This window comes from Dipodomys merriami, unplaced genomic scaffold, assembly GCF_024711535.1.
Source record: "Dipodomys merriami isolate MVZ:Mamm:240054 unplaced genomic scaffold, mDipMer1.0.p SCAF_55, whole genome shotgun sequence".
Classification (NCBI taxonomy): Eukaryota; Metazoa; Chordata; class Mammalia; order Rodentia; family Heteromyidae; genus Dipodomys; species Dipodomys merriami.
Window position 1 is genome coordinate 2,313,986 of NW_027206124.1, and position 27,897 is coordinate 2,341,882.

A 27,897-nucleotide genomic window follows, 5' to 3' on the forward strand; every position below is an offset into this window, starting at 1 on the left:
TGTGTGTGTGTTTCTGTCTGTCTGTGTGGCAAATTCAGTGGGTCCTTCCCAACACCTCCAGGTTTCAGTCGAAGCTTTGGGTTCAGGACCAAGTTCCCTGATGTCCCCTCAGGGTGACCGTGAGGGGATCAGCATCCCAGAAAGGAGCCCACACACGGACACGCTCACACGTGCACTCTCTCCATCGCCACCAGCCTACCCATCCCGGACCACATCCTTTATTAAAAATAGAGAGTTACAAACTCCTTATCATCCTGGAGGACTAAAGGGGCCACAAGGAGAGGGAGGGGCGGCCCTCGCCCTGCCTCTTTGGGTCCCACCTCTGCTCCCAAACCCAGCACCATTCGGAAACCAAGATGGCTGGCTGCGAGCGCCAGAAGGCCAGCCAGCTGGGTCAGGTCAGGGCTGGGCCTGGGGGGAGAGGGGGCAGGAAGGACACAGAGAGGACGCCATCTCCTTGTCCTACAAGTCAAAATGGCAGAGGTGGACTTGGTGTCTCCATCTCGCTCCGTTCATAGCTATGTACAAAAGGAAGTCATGAGCACAGACCACAGTCATGCAAAAAAGGAACGCGCCCGTCCCTCCCCCAGGCCCACCCTGCCCACCCAGAACCCCATGATAGCCACCCCCCCCAGCAGTCCAGCCACTGTCCCCAAGGTTATGAGAGCAGAGGGGCCGTGTCCTTGAAGGGTCAGTGGGGAGAGGGAGGAAGGCCTGGGGGCCCAGAACTACCAGGAGGAAGGGCTGGCGAACCTGAGTCCTCCTCAGCCCTGGGCTCTGTAGTCTTAACAGGAATGAGTCCCCCCCCTCGTCTTTGAGGCCCCCTCCCACCTTCCTCTAGAAGGTGAGTGTGGGAGAGAAGTCCTGGCATCCCACAGGGGCAGAGGCTCTGGCGGGAAAGGAGGAGGAGGAGGCCTGGAGGTCAGATGGCAGACTCCCTGCGGTAGGAGATGTTGTCCAGCGGGAGGGTGGCTTGCATGCGATCCAGATCTAGGTGGCTGCCAAACTCCAGCATTCGGATGATGCCCGCCTCCTCCTTGGAGCCTGCCTCCAGGCCCAGGCCTGCAGCCACGGCTGCCGCTGCGGCCGCCGCCTCCTCCTCCATCTCCTCTTCCTCCTGGCTCATGAGGGCCAGCTCGTTCTCGTAGCAGAAGGCACTGGGCGGCGGCGGCGGCGCGGGCAGCACGGTGATCTTGCTCTCCTGCAGCTCCCGTGCCGAACAGCAAGGCGTGCCCGCCACCTCGTAGGTCTTATGGAAGCGTGAATAGTCTACCTTGTAGTGGCTCTTCTCCTCAAAGACCACAGGCTCGAAGCGGTGGCCCCACAGGATCTCGCTGGCCAGGTAGGAGCTGCGGGCCTGGGTGGTCATGGCGGTGGCTTCCACCATACCCTCCAGGATGACCACGATCTCGAAGTCTTCCGACTCCAGCTCCTCCTTGCCCATGCCGTAGAGGGGACTGTCCTCGTCGATCTCGTGGACGATGATGATGGGCGACACTAGGAAGATGCGGTCCAGGCCGATGTCGTAGCCCACATTGAGGTCCCGCTGGTCCAGCGGCAGGTACTCCCCCTCCTGGGTCATGTAGGGCTTGATGAGCTGGGCCCGCACGTGGGCCTCCACGATGTGGCTTTTGCGCAGGTTCCCCACGCGCCACATGAGGCAGAGTTTGCCATCACGCACCGAGATCACCGCGTGGTGGCTGAACAGCAGTGTCTGCGCCCGCTTCTTGGGCCGGGCCATCTTGGCCATGATGGTGCCGATCATGAAGGAGTCGATGACGCAGCCCACGATGGACTGGACCACCACGGCGATGACGGCCAGCGGACACTCCTCCGTCACGCACCGGAACCCGTAGCCGATGGTGGTCTGCGTCTCCACGGAGAACAGGAAGGCGCCCAGGAAGCCGTTCACGTGCATGATGCAAGGCTTGGGGACCGGGCCTGCTGCGCCACTGCCCGAGGAGCCCCCAGCGGTGGCGGACACCGCGGGGCTGGCCTCCAGGTCACCGTGGAAGAAGGCGATGCACCAGAAGAGGAGGCCAAAGAAGAGCCAGGAGATGAGGAAGGCTGCGGAGAAGATCATGAGCATGTACCGCCAGCGCGTGTCCACGCACGTGGTGAAGATGTCCGCCATGTAGCGCTGGGACTTGTTGCTCAGGTTGGCGAAGTACACGTTGCATTGGCCGTTCTTCTTGACGAAGCGGTTGCGGCGTTTCCGCCGGGGCACGTGGGCCTGCCCGTTGCGGCTGTGCCCGGGCATGTCCTGAGGCCGGCGTGGTCACCTGGGAAGATGCAGGGCCTGCGGGACAGAGTGGACAGGTGAGGGGCTGGGATGGCACCGGACCCCGACTTCCTGTGCTCCTGCCAAGAGTAAGGCCAGGCCGATGTCCCCAGGGCTGGCCCAGCCCTGGCCACTAGGAAGCTTAAGGCCACCAGGATCCTGCTCCTAGTTCCCATCCCTCAAGCTTGGTTGCTCTTCTGGAACATTCCTGACCCCCATCTTGACTCTACCTCCACCCTACGTCTTGTTTGCCTGGAATGCTGGCACCACTCAGGTCCCTGGGTTAGCCTCTACACTTCTGGGCATCTCACAATCTGCACATTCTCCTGTGATGTCCAATTCAGTAGCCACCCTGTGGCCATCCTGGCGCTTGAACTCAAGGCCTAGGTGTTGTCCCTTGGTTTGTTTTGTTTTGGTTGTGGGGCTTGAACTCGGGGCCTGGGCGCTGTCCCTCAGCTCTTCAGCTCAAGGCAAGTGCTCTGCCACTGGAGCCACAGCACCACTTCCCGTTTTCTAGTGGTTCATTGGAGATAAGAGTCTCACAGACTTTTCCTGCCCCGGCTGGCTTTGAACCATGATCCTCAGATCTCAGCCTCCTGAGTAGCTAGGCCATCGGCGCCCAGGTCCCTCAGTATTTTTTAAAAGCTCAAGCCTGGTGTTCTACCAATTGAACCACAGCTCCACTTACAGCTTTTTGGGTAGTTCATTGGAGATAAAGAGTCTCACTGACCTTCCTGCTCAGGCTGGCTTCAAACTGCAATCCTCAGATCTCAGCCTCCTGAGTAGCTGGGATTATAGATGTGACCCACCAGCACCCAGCTTCCCTGTGGCTTTTTATAGTTGATTAAAATTAAACCAAATTGGGGCTGGGAAGGTGGCTCAGTGGTAGAGCGCTTGCCTTGCATGCTCGAGGCCCTGGGTTCGATTCCTCAGCACCACATAAGCAAAAAGAAAAAAAAGCCGGAAGTGGCACTGTGGCTCAAGTGGTAGAGCGCTAACCTTGAGCTGAAGAGCTGAGGGACAGCGCCCAGGCCCAGAGTTCAGGCCCCACGACCGGACCCAAAAAAAAAAAAAAATTAAACCAAATTTAGCTGGGTGCCACTGGCTCATGCCAGTACTCAGTACTCAGGAGGCTGAGATCTGAGGAATCTGGTTTGAAGCCAGCCTGTGCAGAAAAAACCCTGGGAGATTCTTATCTCCAATAAACTACTCCCCTTCCCCCCCAAAAAAGTAGCACAAAGCTGGGTGCTGGTGGCTCACGCCTGTAATCCTAGCTACTCAGGAGGCTGAGATCTGAGGATCGCGGTTCAAAGCCAGCCCGGGCAGGAGAGACCGTGAGACTCCTATCTCCAATAAACCACTAGAAAACCGGAAGTGGCACTGTAGCTCAAGTGGTAGAGCGCTTGCCTTGAGCTGAAGAGCTGAGGGACAGTGCCCAGGCCCAGAGTTCAAGCCCCACGACCGACAAAAAAAAAAAAAAAGTAGCACAAGTGGTAGAACACTAACCTTGAACACAAAAGGCTCAGGGAGAGCACCTAGACTTGAGTTCAAGCCCCAGGATCAGCAACAACCACAACAACAAAATAATAATAATAATAATAATAATAATAATATAAACTTAAGTTTCAGTTCATTTGCACTAGCATGTTCATTTGCACTAGCATGTTGGTGCTTGGTAGCCCCCTGGCTAATGGCGACCACACAGGCAGGAACAGGAGGGGAGTCCCAGGGACATTGCTGGGTCCCACAGCTACCTCCTAGTCTGAGCTCAACTCTTAGATTCTTCTTTGCCAGGGTTGCTCTGAGCCACTGAGCCCCAGATTCCTGTCCTGTCCCCAAACTTGTTGAGAGCAAGGGTTGGGAAGAACTCGGTATGCTGGTCAGGACAGAGGGAGGGGAAGCTGAAACTTTGTCTCTGTTTAGGTACCACTATCCACAGGAGGCTCAGAGAGGGAGAGTGGCCTTCCCAAGACTACACAGCTGGGAAGTCACTGGTCCAAACTGAAGGGAGGAGGAAAAGGTGTCAACTTCGATGAGCTCCTGGTACAAAGACTGGAATTAGGAGAGGCAGAGTTAGCTAGGTCACTTCTGAGCCTCAGTTTCCTCTCCTGCAAAGTGAGATAAAAAATTTCTATCTTAGCCAGGCATTGTGGATCATACCTGTAATCCTAGCTACTCAGGAAGCTGAAATATGGGATCACAGGTTCAAAGCCAGCCTGGGCAAGAAAGTCCATGAGGCTCTTTTTATTGGGGGGGGGGTTGGTTGTGGAGCTTGAACTCTGGGCCTGAGTGCTGTCCCTCAGCTCTTTAGCTCAAGGCAAGCGCTCTACCACTTCTGGTTTTCTACGTGGTTTCTTGGAGATAAAGAGTCTCACAGACTTTCCTGCCTGGACTGGCTTTGAACCTCAATTCTCAGATTTCAGCCTCCTTAGTAGCCAGAATTATAGGCGTGAGCCACTGGCACCCAGCCCATGAGCCTCTTATCTCCAATTACCAAAAAGCTGGAAATGGAGCTATGGCTCAAAATGATAGAGCACAAAAACTCAGGGATACACATACACACACACACACACACACACAGAGCATAAAAACTCAGGGACACACACACACACACACACACACACACACACACACACACACACACACACACACACACACACACACACACACACACACACACACAGAGTTTCTACCTCACAAGACCTAAGAAGATAAAAAGCAGCTGCCCTCCGCCTGCTTCCCCTCCCCACTTCCCGGGAGCTGGTGAGAGGCAGGCCTGGCTGTCAGCCTTGCTAAGTTGTGTCAGTCACCCACGGGTGCAGACTCACGGATGAGGCACCCAGAGGGCCGATCCTGTCTCCGGTCCTTCATTGCTACCAAGGTCCTGGGGCAGAGAGTTTGGGGCCCCGCAGTAGAGGCAGGGCCAGGACCTGGCCTGAGTCCCTGATAACATTTTGGCCCCGAATTATATAAGGCTGGAAGTTTCTATTTTCTGTTCTATTCTTCTTCCTGATCTAATTGTGCATCTGTGGTAATGTTTATACACTTCCCTGGTTCAGGACAACTCCGTTGCCGCAGCAACCGGTGCTCGCCAATGCTATAATTTAGAGATCAACAGCTTCCAGCCTGCCTCTTCCCCAGAGATATTCCCTCTCCCGGCCCTCCCCCTGCCTCCCCCACAGTCGCCCCTCCAACCCCCCATTTCTTCTCCCAGCTCGGCCCCGCCAAAGGGCTCTCTGGGTCCCCCAATTCTAAGCTGACGTCCCAGATAATGCTGTGTGACTTGGGCAAGGCACTGACTGCTCTGGGTCCATTTCCTTATCCAGACCCAGACATTTGGTTCCCTGTAGAAAAATGGCTCTGGTGGCCATGCCTGTAATCCTAGCTGTTCAAGAGGCTGAGAGCTGACGATCGCAATTCAAAGCCATGAGACCTGAGCATCATGCTTCAAAGCCAGACTGGGCAGGAAAGTCTGTGAGATTATCTGCAGTTAGCAACGCTCAAGGCTAGAAGTGGTGCTGTGGCTCAAGTGGTAGTGTGCTAGTCTTGAGCAGAAGCAGCTCAGGGACAGTGCCTAGACCCTGAGTTCAAGCTCCAGGACTGGTACCAAAAAGAAAAACGGGCCTTGTTCTGGTCCTCAGAGCTCCTAGCTTTAGCTGGGGTCCCAAACTCTGTCATCTGCCCTGGAGTCCCAGAAGCTGGACTCCAGAGGGCTGTTTGTGAGAGACTGGAGGTGCTGTTTCTGGTCAAAATCCAGCGTTTTTTGGAGAGGCCTGCCTTCCACATCCTCCTCTACTGTGGCCTCCAATTCCTCCCTCAGCACCCCAGACACACAGTCAGCCAGAGGAACGGGGCACTGACACCATGCACGTCTAGGGATGGAGAAGATCCGCTGAGGTTCACAGAGTGAGGCTGGGCTGGCCTGCCCTGGCCAGATCTGTTCACACATCCATCCACATCCTCCCTGGAAGGGCGGGGGGCTAAGAGGGAGCACGCGCTGCAGCCCATCGGGCCCAGCCTGGAGCACCATCCTCACGAGAGGGAGAGTGGACAGGGCATGGCAGCCCTGGCTTTTGATGAGTGTCCTGAACGCAGGAGAGGGGGACCGTCCCCCCCAAACCCAGGTGTGGGAGACCTTCAGTTCTTTGCTCAGGGGACCCGTTCCTGGCCCGGGGGGGGGGGCTTCCCAGGCTGTGGGGGCCTGGGGTGAGGGACTGAAGAACGGGTGCCCCCATGAGCGTGGCTGCCACACCTCTCTCTCCCAGCCCCAGGCATGGCTCCCACTGAGCAAGCCCAGGGCCAGCGTCAGTCCTGCTGTTCCCATCCCATAGTGCAATGCGGCCCCTGGGCACCGGTAACCCCTTCACCCTGTGCCTCCCCTCCAGGTCCCATCGCCATTTCTTCCTGTGCTAGGCCCGGTCTGGGGTGGGGTTGTAGAGCTCCCAGCATGCCCTGGTGCATTACCATGCCCAGGAGAAAAGCCAGATCCCCAGAGGGGTCCTCTCTGTCACCCATGGCGGCATGTGAGGTCTTCCCCGCCCCCACCCGGCTGTGCACAGACTGAGCACACGGCACCTCACCCAGCCAGCTCAGGGTAGTTTCCTTGTGACCACCACTGGAATGTGGCCAGGGCTTCCTGGAGATGGTACACAGGCCTCAGGGGCAGGAAGGGACATTCAGCCTTAATTTAGATCCATCCGCCCTTAAACACAATGGGCTTTAAGAAATATTTAAGGGTTGGGAAGCTGGCTCAGTGGTAGAGTGTTTGCTTAGCCTGCATGAAGCACCACATAAACAGAAAAAGCTGGAAGTGGCGCTGTGATTCAAGTGGTAGAGTGTTAGCCTTGAGCAAAACTCTCAGGGACAGTGGCCAGGCTCAGAGTTCAAGCCCCAGGACTGGCAAAAAAAAAAAAGTTTCACAGACTTTTCCACCTAGGCCGGCTTTGAACCTCGATCCTCTGGTCTCAGCCCCCCTGAGTAGCTAGGATTACAGGTATGAGCCACCAGCTTCTTAATGTGAATAAATGATCATGCTACACCAGCAACCTTCTCTCCTCCTCCTCCTCCTCCTCCTCCTCCTCCTTCTCCTTCTCCTTCTTTGTTGTGGGGCTTGAACTGTGGGCCTGGGCGCTGTCCCTCAACTCTTCAGCTCAAGGCAAGTGCTCTACCACTTGAGCCACAGCACCAGTTCATTTTCTTGTGGTATATTGGAGATAAGAGTCTCACAGACTTTTCTGCCTGGGCTGGCTTTGAACCGAGATCCTCAGATCTCAGCCTCCTGAGTAGCTAGGATGACAGGCCGGAGCCACCAGCGCTGGCCTTTTTTTTTTCTTCTTTCTTTTAACTTTTCTTAAGCTGTGAACATGAGAAACCTGGGAGCCTCTAGTCCAGACCTCACTGGACAGTTGGAAACAGAGGTCAAAAGCATGGCTGAGCTGGGTGGTGAGGAGGTGGTGTGTGCTGCTCACCTGGCCTGCCCACTCCAGCAGCAGCCCAGCCCTTCTGAACTCAGCCAGTACCCGAGGACGGAGCTGGGGAAGCCAGCACCAGCGCAGCCTGTCTGATTCACCCACCACCAGCCTCGGAGGTTTGCAATTGGTGGGACAAGGAGAGGCCGCACAGCTCAGCCCCGCCCCTGTCTCGGAAGCCTGTCCACAGAAGGAACTCACAGGGTATACAGAGTCCACGCTGCACCCCGCCTGTCCACTCATAAAGCATGGCCACACATCTGTTTATTTAACAAGTACTAAGCACCAGACACACCATGAGAAGGTTCTCACTTCTCTTGCTCAGCGAAGGGATGGTAGCTGCAACACTGGGGTGACAAGCATCGGGAAGGTGGATAGGAGAGACGTGACAGAGCAGGATTTGCACTCAGGTCTAGCTGGCTCCAGATTCCTGGCTCACGGTCTAGCCTGGCTCCTCTTAGGTCCTGCTCATCCCTCTCGGGCCCTGCAGTCTTCGGTTCTTGCTCCTGCCTTGGGCTCCCCACACGACTTTGTGCGGTTATGTGCGCGGACTTGAGGTGGCAGGCCTGGCTCTTGACCTGGGCTGGAGCACCTCAGCTTTGAGCCTTGGTTTTCCTGCCTGCACATGGAAATGGCGATGTCAGTACTGACCCCACCAGGCCACCATAGGACGAGGAGACCTCATCAGTGCAGAGATGCTCAGGGTGGCGGGATGGGTCAGCAGGGTCTCCACACAAAACTCCACGTGACATGTCAACAGAGATCATGGAAACACTGACTAAAGGACACTGGATTGAGAGCTGGGAAATCCCAGGCCTGGCTCCACCATGAAGGTGTTCTGGTGGGTGGCGGGGGAGGGGGGAGGAGGGGAGGGGGGAGGGTAAGAGAGGTGGAACCTGTCATGGCGCCTACGAAGCAGGTGGGGGAGGAGTTTTGTCTGACAGACTCCTCCTCCCAGCCCCCCAGCTTCAGCCTGCAGTGAGGGCTGAGGAGAGGGACAGATGGGAGGATTTCCCTGGGGCAAGTGGCAGGAATTCACACCACTGCCCCTTTCTGAAGGAAAAGCTCTGCACTGCTCCGCATTCCAGCCCTGTGGCTTTTGGCCTGGATTCCTCTAACGGGGCAGAGGCCCCCTCCTCCCTAATCCCTGGGACCTCTGAAGGAAGGGAAAGGACTCAGGGCTCCAAGCAGCTGAACTTCAAAAATTAAAGAAGGGCGCTGGTGGCTCACACCTGTCATCCTAGCTCCTCAGGAGGCTGAGATCTGAGGATCACAGTTTGAAGCCAGCCCCAGGCAGTCTGAAAGTCTAAGAGACTCTTATCTCCAATGAACCACCAGAAAGCCAGAAGTGAGGCTGTAGTTCAAAGTGAGAGCCCTAGCCTTGAGAAAAATAGTTCAGGGACAGTGCCCAGGTCCTGAGTTCAAGCCCCAGGATGGACAAAAAAAAAAAAAAAAAAAAGAGCTAGATGCAGTGGCTCATACCTGTAATCCTAGGTACTCAGGAGGCTGAGATCTGAGGATAAAGGTTCAAAGCCAGCCCGTGCAAGAAATTATCTGAGATTCTTATCTCTAAATTAACCACCAAAAAGCGGGAAGTGGAGCTATGGAAGTAGAGCGCTAGCCCTGAGTGCCAAAGCTAAGGGACAGTGCCCAAGCTCTGAGTTCAAGTCCCAGTACTAGTATGCACACGCACGCGCGCACACACACGTGTGCACACGCACACACACACACACTACTTTAAAAGAGGAGCTAAGGCTACAACTAGCCACAGAGGACATTGTCCCCACTGGTCCCTGGTCCTCTGAGGAGCCTGTCCTGCCCCGCAGACCCTGGGACACAGCTCCCTCCAGTCCATGAACCTCAGCTTTAACTCTGAAGTCTCTATACACATTTTCTCTGTGTGACCTTAGGCTGGTGACTTAACCTCTCTGGTCCCTGCACACCTCACCAACAGGTCAAACTACCGCGCTCCCTGCATAAGACCCACTGCAAACAGAATAAATGAGAGCGCATGCCTAAAGAGGTGAAGACATGATTGGAGTTACCCCAAGCTGAATGGTCCTGCTCCCCATTTCCTCCCGAGTCTCAAGGACCACACTCCGGCCCCCCCAAGAGCCCCGGCCGGCCACAGAAGCGCTAGGCGGCGGTGACAGGCTCGTTTGCAGGACCACAGCCACGCCTACCTGCACCGTGGTCCCAGGCTGCAGGGGGAGGGTGATGGCGCCAAGGTGCAGGGTGAAGGGCAGGATGAAGGGCCGCCGCTCTTCTCCCCACCCCTTCCTCCGGACCCTGAAATCGCACTGCACACCCAGCCCCTCCCCCACCGGCCCACCACGTGACATTGCAGAACTCAAGGCCCCGTAGCCGAGCCCTGATGTCCCCATTTACTCTGGGCCAGGGCGCTTCTGAGTGCTTTACGCTGTGATGGATCGATCCTCTCAGTGACCTCACAGAAAGGTATTGTTACCGGGCCTATTTTAGAAATCTAACCGGGGCTCAGAGAGATTCAGCAAGTTACTTGAAGCCACACAGCTCTTAAGTGGCAGCACCTGAGCAGTTGGCACCAGAGCCCCCTGCAGGACAGGAAGACCCTGTCCCATCGCCTGCTTCTGCTTGATAAACACAGCCTCGCTGGGGAAAGAGAACGAACAGCAGTCACCAGACAGGTCAGGGACTCGGGCAGGGCTTTGCTCTTCCCCATCACCTCCTTCTCTCCATCCCCCCCCGTTTCTCCCCATCAGCCACTCAGGCCATGGTATTGACTACACTGGGGTCCGATGTGGCCTGGAACTCACCCAGGTCTACGGGGGCAGCTGACACTCTGGCACACAAAGGTAGTTTGAAATCCAGAGAAAGAAAAACTCTGTGTGGCAGAAGACAAGGAGACTCAAAGGTAAGCTGAGAGCTGTGTGGGAATGAGGAACCCTGGGTGTCCTTGTGAAAAAAAAAATGATGTGTAGAACATTCTAGAAGAAGTCTGGTGTGTTGAGAACGTACAGAAGAGCTGGCTGCAGTGGTGCAGTGGGCAGGAGGGTGTGGTGCTCGGGATGGCGGCCCAGAGACAGGAGGTGCAGGGCTGGGCCCTTGCTCTCAGCCTGGGGGGCGGGGAGCAGGTTGCCGGGTTTTGCTTGGTTTGGTCTTTTAAACTCGCATATGAAATCTTGAAGACAAGCAGAAACAAGAAGTACAACAAGGCAGGTGCCGTGGCTCACGCCTGTAATCTTGGCGACTCAGAGAAGACTGAGATCTGAGGGTCGAGGTTCAAAGCTAGCTCAGGCAGACAAATCCATGAGCATCTTCTAATTAAAACACACCAAAAAGCCAGAAGTGGAGCTGTGGCTCGAGTGGGAGAGCGCCAGCCTTGCGTGAGACGGGGAGGGACGGGAAAGGGGGAGCCAGGGAGGATCTGGTCCTTAGAGCTCAGTAAACAGCACCCCCACCCCCAGGAGCTGAGGGTGAGGACCCCCATTCCCTCCAGGGCTCTCTGCAGAGGTCACTGGGGTGGGGTGGGGGCAGCGCCTGCCTGGTCCCCAGACTCCAGCTGGTCGGTGGCGCTTGCTCGTGGGAAGTCAGGCAGCCTGGCCGGCTGCAGCGCGGCTTGGAAGCAGCCCAAAGGCACACGGGCTAATGAACGGCAGCACGGCACACACGCAGCAGCCATAAAAGACGAGGAGGGAGCTCTTTCGGGACCGTGTGGGTCTGGGGATGTATTTTTAAGTGGAGAAGGCCACCGCCATGAACGGCGCCGCGTAGAGTAGCTGCCGCTTGTGTAAAAAAAGGAGAGAGAATGAATTTATAGCTACACATATCTGCTCGTCTCTGGATGGAGACCCGGGAAGCGGGTGACATTGCCGGCTGCCAGCGAGGGAAGCAGGTGGCTGGGGATGGGGTGGGAGGAAAAATTCGCACTGTTTTCTCGTTGGTGTCTTTTTTTAATTTTAGAACCATATGAATGTGTTACCTATGGAGGGCGAAAATAGCCATGAAAAGTTTTTAAATTAGTGTGTACACGTGTGTGTGTGTGTGTGTGTGTGTGTGTTTGAGAGAAGGGTCACAGTGTTTACAAAGTCCTCAGCAGCGAGGGCTAGGAGCCAGAAGTCCCTGGAGCACTTCTCCGGTGTGTCTGCCCCGCCTTCCTCCCGGCTCACCCCCTGCCCTGTTCAGGGGCTCACACCATGCCCAGCCCAGGCTCAGCTCCACCCACCCACCCCCATCCTCCTGAAACCTCATCCAATCCTGTGGCTTAAAATGCCACACCTGACTACAGCACCCTGCCAGGGGCCGCCACCCTGCATCCAGAGCCCTGCACGGGTGGCTGAGAGAGAGAGAGAGAGAGAGAGAGAGAGAGAGAGAGAGAGAGAGAGAGAGAGAGAGAGAGAGAGAGAGAGAGAGAGAGAGAGAGAGAGAGAGAGAGAGAGAGATCTCAGCCTTGGACCCATGCTGCTCAGACTCCACGCCTGGGACAGCTGATCCTCAAACACAGGACACTTAGCAATGGCTTGGTGAGGAATTGCACACAGTGTTCACCACACTCCAATCGCCCATTATTCCCCCCAACTCCATCCTCAGACAGGGCGCTCACAGCCCTCAGTGTGGGAGCCCCATTCCTAGTGGGGTCTTGCCCTCTCTGCCCAGCCCCCCACCCCCACCTGCTCCCTCCCCACCCATAATAAAGGACATGGCCTTTCTTCCTGTGCCTTCAACACCCCAAGTTTATTCCTACTTCTGGACATCTGCACTGACAGTTCCTTCTGCAAGGCCCCAAGACACACCTCCCTATCGCGCGCACACACACACACACACACACACTAAGGCTTGAACTCAGGCCCTGGGCACTGTTCCTGCTTTTTGGCTCAAGGCTGGCATTCAACCACTTGAGTTTCAACTCTACTTCTGGCTTTGTGGTGGTCAACTGGAAATAAGAGTCCCAAGGACTGTCCTGGCTGACTTTGAACTAGGATCCTCAGATCTCAGCCTCCTGAGTGGTTGGGATCGCAGGCGTGAGCCACCAGTGGCTGGTGATTACTGGGGTCTTGGGTTAAAGGCTGTCTGCTTTGAGAGGCCCCCTGCTCTCTGTGCCCGTCCTCGCCTGCTCTGCGGCCTCTCGGAGCTGACGGATCGCATTTGCTACGTCTTCAAGTGCAGTGCCCTGGGCTCAGGCGCACATGTGACATGGGACAAGGACACGGCACGCTGTCAGCTGTCATAATTTCTGTGAAGGGCCTGTGCAGGGCGATGTCACAGACGGTGACCAAGGAGAAGCTATTTTTGTTGCAGTAATCAGGGAGCACCTCTCAGCAGAGGCGGCTCAGAGCAGAGACCTTTGGGCCACTGGAGGCAGCATGGTGGCCTTGAGCAGAGGGGCAGCGGGGGTGGGGGTGGGGACGCTGGCTTCCTCCTGGGTACACTGGGATGGAGTGAAAGGACACACAGCCTAGCCCCAAGGTTCTGGGCTCCTGGAGAGGCTCCAGGGATGAGGGGCAGGGCCTAGGGGGGAGGGGGCATCAGGAAGGATGGTGGGAATGTCTGGCCTTGGGTCCGCCAACACTCCTGCACAGCTACAGCCAACTGACAATCACTCAGAATGCCTGCAACGTGCTGGCGAAGTGCTGGGAGCTTATTGCAAGCTTGAACATCTCTCTGCTGGTTCTCAAGACAGGGCCTCTCCCACTCCAGCCACCCCTCATCCATCCATCCATCCATCCATCCATCCATCCATCCATCCATCCATCCATCCCCCAGTGCTGGCATGGCACCTGCTTGATGTTTGTCCAACCCAGCTCAGAACTAGAACCCAGAACATACACTGGTGAGTTCTTGAGTGTTTATTGAGCACCTACTATGTACCACAGAAAAGCTATAAGACACAGGCCTGCTTGGCCGAGATGGGTGCCAGATCCTGGGCCGGGACATGAGCCGAGAGTCGGCACAGCTAGGGGTATAGAGAAGATCTGAGGAGGATGTGTGGACAGCAGAGAACAGAAGCCGCGGGGGCTGGACAGAGTAGGCGTGTATGTAGCCCAAGCAGGATGGATTATTAGGGGTCTGGAGTGTGGAAGAGGAGGCTGCTTTGGGGCTGAGCAGTAGTTGCCTGGAGTTCTTGGATCTCAGATTTTTATGAACTGAACTTTCAGGAGGAAAGACACTGGCGGTGCATCTGAGCTGCTCCCAGAGCCGCTTCTGGACCACAGGGGAAGAGGCTTTCCAGCTCGGTAAGGAGGGCCTAGAGTGAGCAAACTGCTACTGGATACTAGAATGTAATACTAGAGTGCCATAGAAACAAGATCAAGCAAAATGTGATTGACTCTCGCCCTGCACATATAGTCTTGAAATTGTTTTTTCATTATTTCATTAAAAAAAATAAGTAGAAGCCGGGCGCTGGTAGCTCACGCCTGTAATCCTAGCTACTCAGGAGGCTGAGATCTGAGGATCGCGGTTCAAAGCCAGCCCGGGCAGGAGAGACCCTGAGACTCGTATCTCCAATAAACCACCAGAAAACCGGAAGTGGCGCTGTAGCTCAAGTGGTAGAACGCTCACCTTGAGCTGAAGAGCTGAGGGACAGCGCCCAGGCCCAGAGTTCAAGCCCCACGACCGACCAAAAAAACAAAAAAGTCAAAAAAATACAGTTTAAAAAACACAAAAGGGCTGGGATGTAGCTCAGTGGCAAAGCGCTTGCCTAGCAAGTGCAACGTCCTGGGTTCGATCCCCAGTACCAAAAAAGAAAAGACAGTTAAAAAAAATAAATAATAAGTAGTGGGCTGGGAAGGTGGCTCAGTGGTAGAGTGCTTGCCTTGCATGCATGAGCCCCTGGGTTCAATTCCTCAGCACCACATAAGCAGAAAAAGCCGGAAGTGGCACTGTGGCTCAAGTGGTAGAGCCCTCGCCTTGAGTGGAAGAGCTCAGGGACAGCGCCCAGACCGAGTTCAGGCCCCACGACCAACAAAAAAAAAAAAAAAAAGGAGGGTGGCTGGGAAGGTGGCTCAGTGGTAGAGTGCCTGCCTTGTATGCATGAGGCCCTGGGTTCGATTCCTCAGTTCTATATAAACAGAAAAAGCTAGGAGTGGCACTGTGGCTCAAGTGGGAGAGTGCTAACCTTGAGCAAAAGAAGCTCAGGCAGGGACCGTGCCCAGGCCCTGAGTTCAAGCCCCAGGACTGGCCAACTCACTACATCAGATCCACAGCTCCACTAGCAGGCCAGCCCCTGTGGGTGTGTGACTCTGAAAATCCTGTCCAGCAAGGTGCTGAGGCGCTAACTGGAGAAAGAGGAGAGCCAGTGCTGCCATGGGAATGGTGCCGGTGGCGCATGCCTATAATCCCAGCTCCTGAGGAGGCTGAGATCTGAGGATCACGGCTGGACACCAGCCCCACCGAGAAAGACGAATCTTTAAAACTCTTTTCTCCAATGAACCAGCAAAAAGTCAGAGTGGAAGTGTGACTCAAGTGGTAGAGCATCAGCCTTCAGTGACAAAGTTCAAGGTGAGCTTGAGGCCCAGAGTTCAAGCCCCAGGAGCGGCACAAAAATAAAAGCCAACAAATAAATACAAGTGCAAGTAACACCATAGGCTCTGGGAGGCCCAGTCAGGAGGACACTGCTGGAGAGCAGGGGCACTGGGAGGCAGAGCTGCTCAACCCCGCGGCCCGAATGACCTCTGTGATAGCCTAGACGAGAGAGAGGCGCACTGGGTCCTGGGTCCGATCCTGAGCTAGAGGTGTGCAGCCCGGAGCCCCGCAGGTTTCCCGCCCCTGCAGTGCCCCCCCTGCTCAGCAGCTCACCCTTCTCTTTTTTTTTTTTTTTTTTTTGTCGGTTGTGGGGCTTGAACTCTGGGCCTGGGCGCTGTCCCTCAGCTCTTCAGCTCAAGGTGAGCGCTCTACCACTTGAGCTACAGCGCCACTTCCGGTTTTCTGGTGGTTTATTGGAGATAGGAGTCTCACGATCTCTCCTGCCCGGGCTGGCTTTGAACCGAGATCCTCAGATCTCAGCCTCCTGAGTAGCTAGGATTACAGGCGTGAGCCACCAGCGCCCGGCCAGCTCACCCTTCTCAGCAGCCACTTGATTTCAGCTCTGCTGTGAAGTCCGGTACTGGGGTTTGTCCCCCTGTCCTTGGCTGACTATCTCTGCCTCCATGTTATCCTATGACCTGATCCTCTCTCCTCTCTGCTGCCCAGCCACTGCCCCCTATCTGGGGTGGGGGTGGGGGGCAGGCTGGAACCAAGCCAGTGGGAGGCTCTTCCGGGGTCAGGCGGCCTTGGGAGCTGCAGCTGTGTGGCCTGGTGCCCGACTGTGAGCTCCATGCCCTGACTCCCCACCAAGCAGGTCTGGGAAGCAGAGCTGTGAAGCAGGGTACAGAGCCCTGGCCACCAGAGACAAGGTGTCCAAAGGCGATGCCTGGGGCGGGGGTGGGGAGACCCCCCATCTTCTATCTGTGCCCACCCTGTGCCCTGGGGCCCTTCAATTACACCCATCCCATCTGCCCCTCCACAAGGGACACAGAGGCCAGACAGACAGGCCCGGTGCTAATTCTGCCCTCCCCTCAAGGTGATGATGAATGTTCCATCCAGAAGTGGGGACCAGCTCCCCTAGATGTCCCTCCTCTCTCTTCTGCGGGACCCCTGGGCGGGGCGGGGCGAGGAAAAGCCGGGCCTAGTCCTCACCCTTCCACAGGTGGGCCCTGCTTGACAGACAGAGGGACAGGGCCCCTGCCAAGGTCATGCAGGGTCAGAAGGGGCGGGGCCATGGGTGTCCCTCCACTTCTACAATCTGGGGATACAGACTATTGCCTCCTCTGTACCCCAAAGATACTGGAGACATCTGAGATGGTGAGGGGGAAGGTGTCACAACTCCGGGGACTTCAGGTCCAGCCCCAGCTCTGCCCCCTTCGCTGTGAACTGCAGGGCCCTCCTGGCACCTTTGTCTCCCAGGAGAGGTGCAGATGGGAAGCCAGACATAGGTGAAGACTGGGGCTGCTGGGGGTGGCGGGGTAAAGCTGGAGTGAGCTCCCCGGCCCACTGCACCCCCTCACCCAGTGCCCTCTGTCCCCGTTGGCCCCCCTGGGCAGGCAGGTCTAGACCCACGCTCTCAGTGGCAGGTCGCCATGACAACGCTGCCTCCCTCCGCACAGCTCCCGCTGGGGTGGAAGGCAGAGGACCAACTTTTCTGGTCCCTCCTAGGGCCCTACCCTTGACAGGGCCACCTCGTGTGTCCCCGCGAGGCCAGTGTTTGCACTGAGGTCCCCAGGGCTGGCCCAGAACTGGCCAGGTAGCCAAGGGAGCAGGCAAATTGTTGCAAGGAAAGAGGGGATAGGGCGGGAGGCAGGCAGGGAGGGGGGGCACTCCCTTCCTCAGGAGGCCAACGGAGGTCTCGGGACGGCTGGGAGAGGGCACATGGGTAGCACCAAAAGCAAGAGCTACGCCTACATGGAAGGTCAACTCTTGCTTCTCACCGCGCCTCCCTTTTCTCATCTGAAAAGTGGGGGGGGGGGACTCCTGTGAATTCACATGCACCAGGCTGGTCTGGCACAGGGTCCGGCTCACTCCTGCAGACATGTCCCCAAGAAAGACCCTTGGTCGCCCAGATGCCAGGCAGTCATTGCAATGTTGCAGTCAGCCAGAGCAGCCCTCGTGTGTACGGATGTGTCCTCGTGCGTGTCAGGGGGAGGCTGTGGCAGCAAGAGGGGTGAGGGCTGGGGTCAAGGGTCAAACCCCAGTATCCCTTTCTCCTGTACTAATTTCCCTGGCCGGAGTGTCCTGGCCTAGAACCAGGCAAAAGCGTCCCGTTCAAATGTGGTCCCAGATACTTTCCACCTGTCTAGCAGCCACTCCCTCTTGCTGAGCCTCAGTTTCTCTCTCTGAGAGTATGTGGGGCCATACCCAAAGTCTTCTAAGCTCATCAAGGGACCAGATGGGAGACCACAAGGTCAGCACTTGGCTAGGCCGCATGGAGTAGGGGTCAGGGATCGCAGCCAGCGGGACTGAGCTCCCAGCCCCCTGCCCCCGTGCCGCACCCCACCCACCACACCGCCAGCGCGTGCGCGAGCGCCCGCCTGGGGGAGCGCGCGTGTGTGACTCAAGCGCTATTCATAGCCAAGCTCCGCCAGCTGCAGCGTCACACAGGCCTCAGCCCATATTATTATTTCAATTACCATCTGAATTAAAAGTTTAAGCAGCGATCAGCCCACGTAGCTCGGAGAAGAGGGAGCAGGAGAAAAATAAAAAGGAAAAGGAGAAGAAGGGCTGAGCCTGGAGATCCCCCCCCAGCCCCCCCCCCAGGAGAGGGCTGAGGCTGCCTGAAGGTGATGCCCAGCCTCAGAGCCCCTGACTGTCCCTTGCCACGGCCTGGGACCCTCGTGAGGCTGGCAGGAGCATTTCCACAGGACAGTGCAAAGGCAGCTACTTCATGGAAAGTGAGCGTTCTCATGCGTTCAGATTCTTTGTCCCACGGATGGGTGGACTAATCAGAGGTTGGTGGATGGAAGCTCTCTCTCTCTCTCTCTCTCTCTCTCTCTCTCACACACACACACACACACACACACACACACACACAGGCCACTGTCTCCGACCTCTTCTTGCCAGGTTGGACCTATACTTGGCTTCCTCTCCCTCCTTCCCCCCCCCCCCCCCCCCCCCCCGCACACTTCACCAGGCCACGTGACTCTGAAGTCTGTGGGTGGTCCCAGGAGCTGGCACCAAGGACAGAGGTGGGATCTGCTGGGCCTCACCCTGCTCCTGTGCCCGGCTCTCCTCTCTGGAGCCATCAGCTCAGGCCACTATCAGCCCAAAGTCCCAGGGAGACAGGCAGCCCGGCAGACACCCTTGGACAGGTCGTTCTGGCTCTGATCTGAGTCTCATTCATACAATGAGCTCTCCCTTTGGTTCGTGAGTGGATCTGTCTCAGAGGGTCCCCGAAGGGGGTGTCACATTGTGGGGGTGATGAGACCATCTCCTGCCAAGTCCCAGTCCAGGAGAGGAATATCGCCCACTCTTTTCCCAGGGAAGCCCCAGCAACAGTCTAAACTCAAGCCTAGGCTTTTCTACCCTTCCTTGCTGTGTGACCTTGGGCGAACAACATCGACTCTGGGCTGTGGCTTCCCCATCTCTAACATGGGGCTGTTCGATCTACAGTGTACTGTGGTTGGGGCTGAAATGAGGTGCCTCACCTGGGACTTAGTGAGGCAGATCGACTCCTGTCTGGAAGTGGGTAGTGGTGGTACCACCTCCCAGCGTCTCCCTGGGATTTTGGAGGTAGAGATGTCTTTTGCTCTCACCCATTAAGCAAAAGTCACCAGGCAGCATGCTTACTTCTATTTGAGAAGACCTTAGAAGGAGGAGCTCACTACCTCCTTCACCATCTACACCTACTCTCTCTCTCTCTCCTCACCTCCAGCGCTGGTAATCTAGAATGAACCAGAATCTTCCAGCTTAATTCCAAGTCCAGCCTGCGTCCCTACCTGTGACAGACTTTCAAAGGAGCCTGAAAAGAATCCCTCAAATAGACCCAAGAGGGAATGAGTCCCTGCCCTGGATGCTAAGGGAAGGAGATCAGTCAGAGCTGAGTTCCCAGAGCTTTCTTGCTGAGCCCTGGCGTCCCCTGGGGTTAGAGGGCTTTTCCTGTCTGTCTGCATCCCAAAGCCACCGCTGCCACCCCAGAGCCACTACCCTCTCTGATGACAGCATCAGGCCAGTGAGGTGAGCTCCCAGCTTCTGTCTGAATAAAACCATTGGCCACCATGCTGGGAGCCCTAGGATCCCCATCTTCAGGCCAGGCCCTCCTCTCCTCTCCGTGCCCCTCCTCACGTCTAGTCCCTTGGAGGTTGACTTGATAGCTCCATCGCCGCAGGTAAGGAGATGGAGGCGGCCGGCTCAAGGTCACCGGGCACCATTTCAAGTGTAGGGTTCACTCTTGGCCACGAGAACGAAAGCAGAGCACCTGGATTCAGGAGAGCCACCCGGACCTGGAGTGTCCAGCTGTTCTCTAGACAGCTGTGGATGCTGCATGAGGGAGGGTGGAGGCACCTGTCCAAGGTCACATGGCGAGCCAGTAACAAATCGGGGTAATGAACTTTCCAGGGCTCATCTAGCCAGGGGACAGTGAGAAGCAGACTTCCCAGTCCTGGTCCTGAAATCTGCCTGGGATTGGGGTGAAGGTCCTGTCCCTAAATCTTGCATGTCAGCTCTCAGAACGCAGCCCCCCCCAACTACGACTTAGGTTGGAAGAGCAGACAGAGGACAGACAAGAAAGTTGGGGGCCTCCTCCACGTCCAGGCCGCAGCCGGCCTTGGTCCCTTCCCCTCCTGTCCCTGGTGTAGGGGAGCGGTGGTGATGTAATGCGCTCGGCTTTCGTCCTGGTGCCAATCTCAGAAGAGAGACGACAGATTGCGTGAGCCAAATTTGGCATCCTAGGGGGAGAGGCATGAAAAGTGGAGATAGGGAGGAGAAGGCAGGAGACTTGAGGGGGTTGCAGGAGAAGCCCCCTGCCCGCAGACCGCAGGGTGCCTGGCTTCCCTCCACTCGGGGGTCCCCTACTCTTCCTCAGCCTACCTGGCCCAGCCCCTCCCCGTGCAAGATCACCCCGGCTGCTCCCCGGGACCCTCCAAGCTTGCCGCCGCCAGCCTTGCCCCTCCCCTCCCCAACCCCAACACACTGCTCCAGCTCCGTTCCCACCGTCGCTAGTTTCCTGGTTACCAGGCTGCCGGTTGTCATGTTGCTCCCATGTCCTCGTGACTCAGTGGTCCCCGCAGCGGGGCCCCTCCTCCTCACACCCCCCCTAGCCCTCACCCCCGCCTCCCCCAGATCCACATTAAGAACCAGCCCGCCCTGCAAGCCTACCCCATTCCTCCTCCCGTTCCCGTTCCCTCTGATGCCAAGCTCCGGAAGGAACCTTCCTGAGGCTTCTAGAGCCACTTCATCCTGCTCAGAAACCACATGCCGGCTAAAAACCCACCATGTCCGAACCCCAGGGCCCTGACACAGCCGCTCGGCCCTGGTGGGGGCCACCAGCCCAAACTGAGGCTCAGGGAAGTCAAGTCAGCTGCCCAAGGTCACCCCAGCAGAAACCCACGGCCACTTCTGTCTGGCCTGTCACCTCAAAGGGAGAGATTTCTTTTCAAGGGTGATGCAGGGAGTCACAGAGCTTAGCTCCCAAGCTTGGGGTCCCCCTGGTGACCCCTGGACAGTCTTATCTCAAGTCAGTCTGATTTCCAGCTAGATTCCTTCCCTTTACTCTGCACCCCTGGGGCCACTAGTTACACTCCCCCCTCCCCCCTGCCAGCACTTTCCCTAGCCTGGGGAGGGGGGCTGTGCTGAAGTGGGGAGGGGCAGGGGGTGACACGCACATTCCACAGGTGTGGAGTTGAGGCTCAGGCGGGGAGCAGGACCCGCCGGGGGTTCTAGTGTCTCAGCAAGCTTGAGCTTATTTCTGAGAGTGTGGATGGAGCATCTATGATGCTGGATGCCCAGTGTGGGAAACGCCAGAAAGAGTCCCTCCTTCCAATGGAGGATGGAGTGGAATGTTCTAGACTCGAACCTCCAGGCTCCAAGTGGATAGGGCGAAGCTCAGTGGCCAGCAGCCCTGTCCCTTACGCCCCAATCGTCCTTTCCCTCCATTTGTTCTCCTCACCAGAGAGCCACGCAGGGCCGCTGCTCCCCAAAGCCTTGGAGGTCATGGGCCTGGACTGGGGGAGGGGTGCATGTGTGACACTCCGTCTCCCCTGCTTTGCCCCCTCCTTTCTACAACCCGCTGCTGGCGCCGGACAGACCCGTGCCCTGCCAGCCTAGCTCCCGTGCTTCTACTACGTGTCCTGTGTCCTCTCCCCGTCCTGCCGGCCCTGGGCCCGCGTGGGTGTGGGACATTCTGCAGGTGTCAGGGGAAGTTCTCTGGGGCTCATCCACTTGGTCCCTGGGAGGAAGTCTTCCTCTCTCCCCAGCCTCAGTTTCCCCGGTTGTGAAGGTTGCATTTACCCCACCCGCGGCCCACTCACCCTAAGGTCTGGTACAAAGTAGAAACTCAACACAGAGGTGGGATGTTGGTAAAACACCAGGGCGACGAGGTGGGAGAGACCCCAGCCCACCCCCGCCCCCAGTCACCCCGCGCCGCCCGGGCAGCGGGGTGGTGGGCAAGGCGACAGGGTCAAGGCCGGGGCAGGAGGTCGACAGCCTCTTCCTCCCGCCTCCCTCCGGCGGGCTGAAGCCCAGACCCAAGCCCTCCAGTGGAGGCCCGGACAGACGGAGGCCGGCCCGAGGGCGGCCCGGCCCGCGCGCGCCAGCCCGGCGGGAGTCACGGGACCGCGCCAAACGCGCTCGGGGCAGCCAGGACCCGGGTCCGGACCTGGGGGAGCGGGCCAGGCGCCAGGACGCACAGACACCGCGTGGCGGGACAGACGGACGGACGGACAGACGGACGGACGGCGCCCGAGGGCGAGCTCCGGGCTTACCGCGGGGACGAGGGTCCGGGGAGCGGGTGTCCGCGAGGTGGAAGCGGCGCTACATCACCGGCGCGGTCCCGCGGGCGTCGTCTCGGCCGGCCGCCCTGCGCGCCCGCTCGTCGGCTGCCGGTCGGCCGGGGCGCAGGTGTCAGGGTCGGGGGGGGGGTCCCCGCCGCCGTCCCGCGCCGCTCGCTCCCCGTCCAACTTTCAGCGCCGCCCCGCGCCGCGCCCTGGGCGCCGCCTGGGCGTCAGCATCGCCGCCGGGCCGGGGCCGGGCTCAGAGCGCGGGGCTCGGGGGCCCCCGGGGCGCCCCGCCGCCCCCCGCCCCGCCGTCTCCCGCGATGCTCGCGCGCCGCCCGCGCCCCGCGCTCCGCTGCGCTCGGGGCCCGGGGTCGCCTCCCGCCCTGGCCGGCCGGGGTCAGCGCCGCCGCCGGCCCCGCGCCCCGCTTCGCTCCCGCGCTCCCAGGATCGCAGCGGCGCGGCCCGTCCTCCGCCGCCGCCTCCTCCCCGGGGCTGCGGCTCGCTCCCCACCTCGCCGCCCCCTGCCTCGGCCCCGCGTGCCCTGCGCGTGGCCCCGTCCTTCGCCGTCCTCCCCTCCGCCCCTTCTGCCTGGGACCCCGGCCCGGCCCGGCCCGCCCGGGAGCCCGAGCTCCCGCCGCCCGCGGCGCTGCGAGAACTCCCAACTCGCCGCCCGCCGCCCGCTTTGCGAGACTTTCGCCCCTCCTCACACGTGACCCGCGCCCCACAGCGGAGGCCGGGCGGGGGGTGGGGGGTGTCGGCAAGCCGGCGCGGGAGCCCGGGACGGCGCCGGGGCCGGGCCGGGCCGGGTCTCCTCGGCCCACCCTCGCCCGCATCCAGCCCGCGCCCGCGGGGCCCGCGGCGTGGGGCGGGGGCCGGGGCTGGGGGCGGCGGCCCGGCTCCTGCGGGGATCCGGCCCGGGTTTTCCTCCACACTCCGAGCGCTCCTCCCAGAGCCCGGTCCGAGATCCGCTCCCGGGTTTTCCGGGTGCCCGGGGCAGGTGGGGGGGTGTTGTGGGAATGGTGGAGGGGTGGGGGGAGCGGGTGGGCCTGGGGGTCCTGGGGCGCCCAGCCTGCGCCTTGGAGGTCCGCGACCCCCGCCCCAGGGCCTGCAGTGGGGGGGGCATAAGCACCTTACTCCAGGAGGCCCAGGCCGCCGCCCTGCCCGACCTAGGCCGCACCTCCCCATTTCACAGACCGGGAGACTGAGTTAGAGAGAGCCGGCCCAAGGTCACGCAGAGGTGGCCGGACTCCACCGGCTGCTCTCCGCCATGCCCCGTTATCCTTCCTTATTAGCTGTCACAATGAGGGAGCACAGAGCTCGTCTCCACCCACTGCTTGTGTGTCAGGTCTGAGCACCCCACCCTGGGAAACCCCCGAACCCCACAGTCCCTAGTGAACAGCTGTGGCAGTGTCCATTCTGCACACCCCCCCACACACACACACTCTGGCCTTCTGAGGAGAGAATGCCTCTCTCCTGGCTGGTAGACTGAGTGAACACAGCAGGTAGACAGCCAGAAGAACTTCCAGCAAGTCTGGCCACTGTTGGTTGGCTCTGGTTCCGAGAGGGGGAGACCAGCACCCCAAGATTGAGTTGACGCTGAGCTCCCCTCCAGGCTCCTACTTCCCTAGAGGTCTCTCCCTTTCTGTGGGCTCTATCTATCTAAAAGTATCTGGCTCTGAATCTTCAGCATGACCCCTGGCCCCACCACACCGTGTACCCACACAAGCCCCCCTCCCCCCATTCCCACAGTTTCCAGAACATACCAGATGCCCCCACCTCCCTCTGCTCACACACTCTGTTCCCCCTGCCTGAGATGCCCCCAGTGCCTTCTTTGCCCAGAGCCTTCCTGCAGTGCTCCAGGCCCCGCCTCAGTGCCTCTCTCTCCTGCAAGAAGGCTTCCTGATGCCCTGGCACAAGCCATTCGTTACCCATTCAGTCAGACAGCATTGGGTGCCCTTGGGCTGGGCACAGGTATGGTCCCTGCTTACTGAATCTCAAAGTCAGATCCCACTTGGACTCCAAAAGCACTCAGAAACTACGGGTCCTTGAGTTCTTTCTTTGCCTATAAAATGCGGGTTGGGGCTGGGAATGTGGCTTCGTGGTAGAGTGCTTGCTTAGCATGCATGAAGCCCTGGGTTCGATTCCTCAGTACTACATACACAGAAAAAGCAAGCCAGACATAGCACTGTGGCTCAAGTGAGCACTAGACTTGACCGCAAAGAGGCTGAGGAACAGAGCACAGGCCCTGAGTTCAAGCCCCAGGAGTGGCCCCCCAAAAATTAAATAAATAAAGTGAGTCGTACCAGCTCCTTGCAGATGGGGGAAGCAGGTCAAGTGGGGTGGATGCTTACGGTAGGTGCTTGGTATCATGGTGGCTCTTGGGGCTCAGCGCTGAGGGTCTCCGTAGGGCATGGCATTTTCCCATCCCCCACTTCCCTGCCCACCAGTTACGTGCTGTGTCCTCAGGCACACCACAGGACTGATGTCCTCAGGCACAAATTCTCCATGTGAGGGCTGGGAAGGTGGCTCAGTGGTAGAGCGCTTGCCTTGCATGCATGAGGCCCTGGGTTCTATTCCTCAGCACCACATAAGCAAAAAGAAAAAAGCCAGAAGTGGCGCTGTGGCTCAAGTGGTAGAGCGCTAGCCTGGAACTGAAGAGCTGAGGGACAGCGCCCAGGCTCAGAGATCAGGCCTCACGACTGGACCCAAAAACAAATTCTCATGTGAGGACAGATGTGGGGACTCAGGGAACCTGCTTGAGCCACTTCTTGCTTTCGGCGGGTTGACTGGAGATAAAAGTCTCACAGACTTTCCTGCCTGAGCTGGCTTCAAACTGCAAGCCTCAGATCTCAGCCTCCTGAGTAGCTAAGATTATAGGCGTAAGCCACCCGCCTCTGGCTTTCTATTTTACCTTTTAGTGGGCAGCAACTGACAGGGTGGAGGTAAGGTGAAGGGACCTGCCATCTCTTCTCTGGCCAGAGGCTGGGCCTGATGGCTACTCCTTGAATGTTGGGTGCAGAGGAAGGAGAGAGAAAGCAGGAGGGACATAGGCACAGGTATGTCTTTGTGTCTATCCAGAGCATCTCTTCTTGCAGGACAGCACCCCAATACCACAAGGATGAGGTCACCTTGTGTCTAGGCCTCATCCCTGGGGCAGCCTCTGTGCCCCACAGGAAGCCTGGACTGGGAAGAGGAGAGGGCGGCAGTAGCAAGGGAAGTGACAGGCAGGAAGCAGTTCAATACTGCCAGGAAAGAGAGGTCCTTGCTGGGCAAGGGTGGCTCAGCTCACGCCTGTAATCCTAGCTACTCAGGAGGCTGAGATCTAAGGATCACGGTTCAAAGCGAGCCTAGGCAAGGAAAGTTGTGAGATTCTTATCTCCAATGAACCATCAGAAAATCGGAAGTGGCGCTGTGGCTCAGAGACAGTGCCCAGGCCCAGAGTTCAAGCCCCCATGACTGACACCACTCAATACCCTGGGGCAGCCCCCCCCCCCCACTCCAGACCTCCCTTTCCTTACATGGAAAGGAGGAAGGATGAGAGCCACTTGGAGCAGATGTCCTGATTGAAGACCAAAGGACAGTTTTGCCACCATCAGCCCCCTGCTCAGGCAGTGTCTCGATCTGTTGGAGCTGGGAGGCCGCCACCCTCCTCCCCAGAGGCAGACGCTGAACTGATACACAGAGGAGAAGGGCTTCCCACAGCTAGCCAGGGAGGAAGCAGATGTCTGAGCCAGGACTCCATCCAGGCTCACCTCCTAGATCAGAGAGAAAAGTCATCCCACTCGCTGGTCCACACTGAGAGCTTGCTCACACTTCCTGGGTCCCCTGGGGGCCCTGAGAGCTTTGCAGAGCGCTGGGCAGAGTGGGGGCGGGGTGGAGGGACTTGGCCAGGTGGGACAGCTGGAAGGGCCACCTGGAAATACCAGCATCACAGGCTCCTGGAGAGTTCCTTAAAACGCAGCCAGCCCATTCTGCCGAAGAGGTAAACTGAGCTATCCAGCTGCTTGGATAAGAAAGCCAATTGGGACGCAGCTGGCCTGCCTCAGAGGGCTGGAGTGTTGGCAGCTCCAGATGAGTTAGTTCCAGAGGTGCAGAAAGGGATATGTGGGGTCCAAAGAGCCAGGCAGGACCCATCCCAGCAGGCTATGCCCTGGGAAGGGGGACAGTAGGGGTCTCTCCTGCCATCCACCCCCCACCCCCCCAGCTCTCAGTAGTCACCAGGGTGGAATAATTTAGCACCTATAGAAAAACCGCCACAGACGGCCTGGCAGCTGTTGCTAAGGAGACGCTCCCAAAATAGCCCCCCTCCGCCAACCTTTCCTGCTGCTGCTCCTGCTGTGGGGAGGGGAGGAGGCCAGGCAGGGAGGGGTGTCACATGAGCCCTGGCCTCAGGTTCACCCGCCCACCTTGACTCCTAGTGGTCACCCCAAGCCAAAGACCTGGGCAGCCACAGGTCTGTGGAGGGGACAGGACTGACCTGCGCATGCCTGTGACCTCACCAGGTCTCAGCTGGGAGAAGAAGGTCACCAGGTGAGCAGAGAAGGGGGAGAAGCCCCTGCACACAGGACCCCAGCACACTCCCACACACCTCAGTTACCTACAGCCATCCGTGGACCCCACAAGTCCAGGCCCACATCGATACTGCACACACACCAACAGAGACATAAATAGATGCCTGGGTAAACACATATGTCATAAACGCACAACATACACACCTGCACGCACATTCCACACAGCCCTAAATAGACACATTTACATACACAAACTCAAATACATGTCCCAAGTACACACAGACACCAGGGCATGTGTGCCAGGCACTTGGACACACACACACACCAGTGTGTGTGTTCCTTCACAGCACATGGACACACACACTTGCAGATACACACAGCTCTCCAACACACATGCCTGGCACATGGCATTCAAAGGGCATTGGGTTGCCCAATGGTCTCTGTACAGGGACCAGGTCTGGGAGCTTCCTGTCCTCAGTGGAGGAACTTCTACAGTCTAGCCACAGGCAGAGGGGGTGTCGCACGTCCTTGATTCCTCTAAGTCTGGGGTCTCAGAAGTGCTGCCCTGGCTCCATCTCATGGGTAGAAGTAAGCAGAGTGGACTCACCTGCAGACTTGAGACTTCTGGCATGCAGGGTGCTGAGCCCCAGCTTAGCGGTGCTGCTGGGTGTCCCGAGGCTTGCCCTTGGGGGCTGGGGTGATGGGCCAGGACAAGATTGGCAATAGAGAGGCAACGGTGGTGGTCCTTGACGTGTGCTTTACGGTTTACACGCTGCTTTTGCAGTCATTGATGGTTTTACACACTTGGTAAGGTATGGGAAGGGGTGGCCCATCTCTGAGTCCCAAACAGAAGACGGACTTCAAGATCACAGCAAGTTACTAGCAGAGCTGGAATCAAGAGCCCAGGAGGCAGGCGCCGGCGCCCAGTCCCGCGCGCCTTCCAGGAGGCTGCGCCGCGGGGGCGGGCGGGGGCGCGGTCACGGAGGGCAGGGCCCGGCCCGGCCCCGCTACTCCGGGTGATGCTGGCTGAGAATCAGCCAAGCCCTCCTCCTCCTCCCCACCTGCAAAGCCGGGGTGCAGGTAGCAGAAGCCTTGTGGCCACAGGCGGGCTGGGGCGTGGCGTCTCCCAGATGCCCTCGGGCTCCCAGGGCAAGGACGACGGGTGGACGCGCCGTTCCCTCTTCCCTTGGCCGGCCGCG

The 27,897-nt window shown here is 58.3% G+C and overlaps 2 protein-coding genes across 3 annotated transcripts; one reads left to right on the plus strand and one right to left on the minus strand.

The window, feature by feature from the left end:
- Window positions 1-108: 108 nt before the first annotated feature.
- On the minus strand, window positions 109-27,897 carry Kcnj4 (potassium inwardly rectifying channel subfamily J member 4). 2 transcript variants are annotated; one of them, XM_069999531.1, is made up of 2 exons: window positions 27,306-27,897; window positions 109-2,299 (listed from the first exon to the last, which is right to left on the minus strand). In XM_069999531.1, the coding sequence occupies exon 2, from the start codon at window positions 2,258-2,260 to the stop codon at window positions 923-925; it is 1,338 nt and encodes a 445-aa protein (XP_069855632.1). In that variant the 5' UTR covers window positions 2,261-2,299; window positions 27,306-27,897; the 3' UTR covers window positions 109-922. The 2 variants fall into 2 exon arrangements, with proteins under 2 accessions (XP_069855632.1, XP_069855631.1); XM_069999530.1 differs by lacking the exon at window positions 27,306-27,897 and adding an exon at window positions 22,176-22,479.
- Window positions 20,688-25,396, plus strand: LOC138811894 (basic salivary proline-rich protein 2-like). Its single transcript, XM_069999853.1, has 4 exons — window positions 20,688-20,728; window positions 21,825-22,896; window positions 25,106-25,129; window positions 25,361-25,396. The coding sequence occupies exons 1-4, from the start codon at window positions 20,688-20,690 to the stop codon at window positions 25,394-25,396; spliced, it is 1,173 nt and encodes a 390-aa protein (XP_069855954.1).

Coding starts and splice junctions, on each gene's coding strand:
- Kcnj4 (XM_069999531.1), bottom strand. CDS start 2,260: ATGCCCGGGCACAGCCGCAACGGGCAGGCCCACGTGCCCCGGCGGAAA.
- LOC138811894 (XM_069999853.1), top strand. CDS start 20,688: ATGTCCGAACCCCAGGGCCCTGACACAGCCGCTCGGCCCTG. Junction 20,729..21,824: donor GACACAGCCGCTCGGCCCTG/GTGGGGGCCACC, acceptor CCCCGCCCCCAG/TCACCCCGCGCCGCCCGGGC. Junction 22,897..25,105: donor ACTTTCGCCCCTCCTCACAC/GTGACCCGCGCC, acceptor TTTACCTTTTAG/TGGGCAGCAACTGACAGGGT.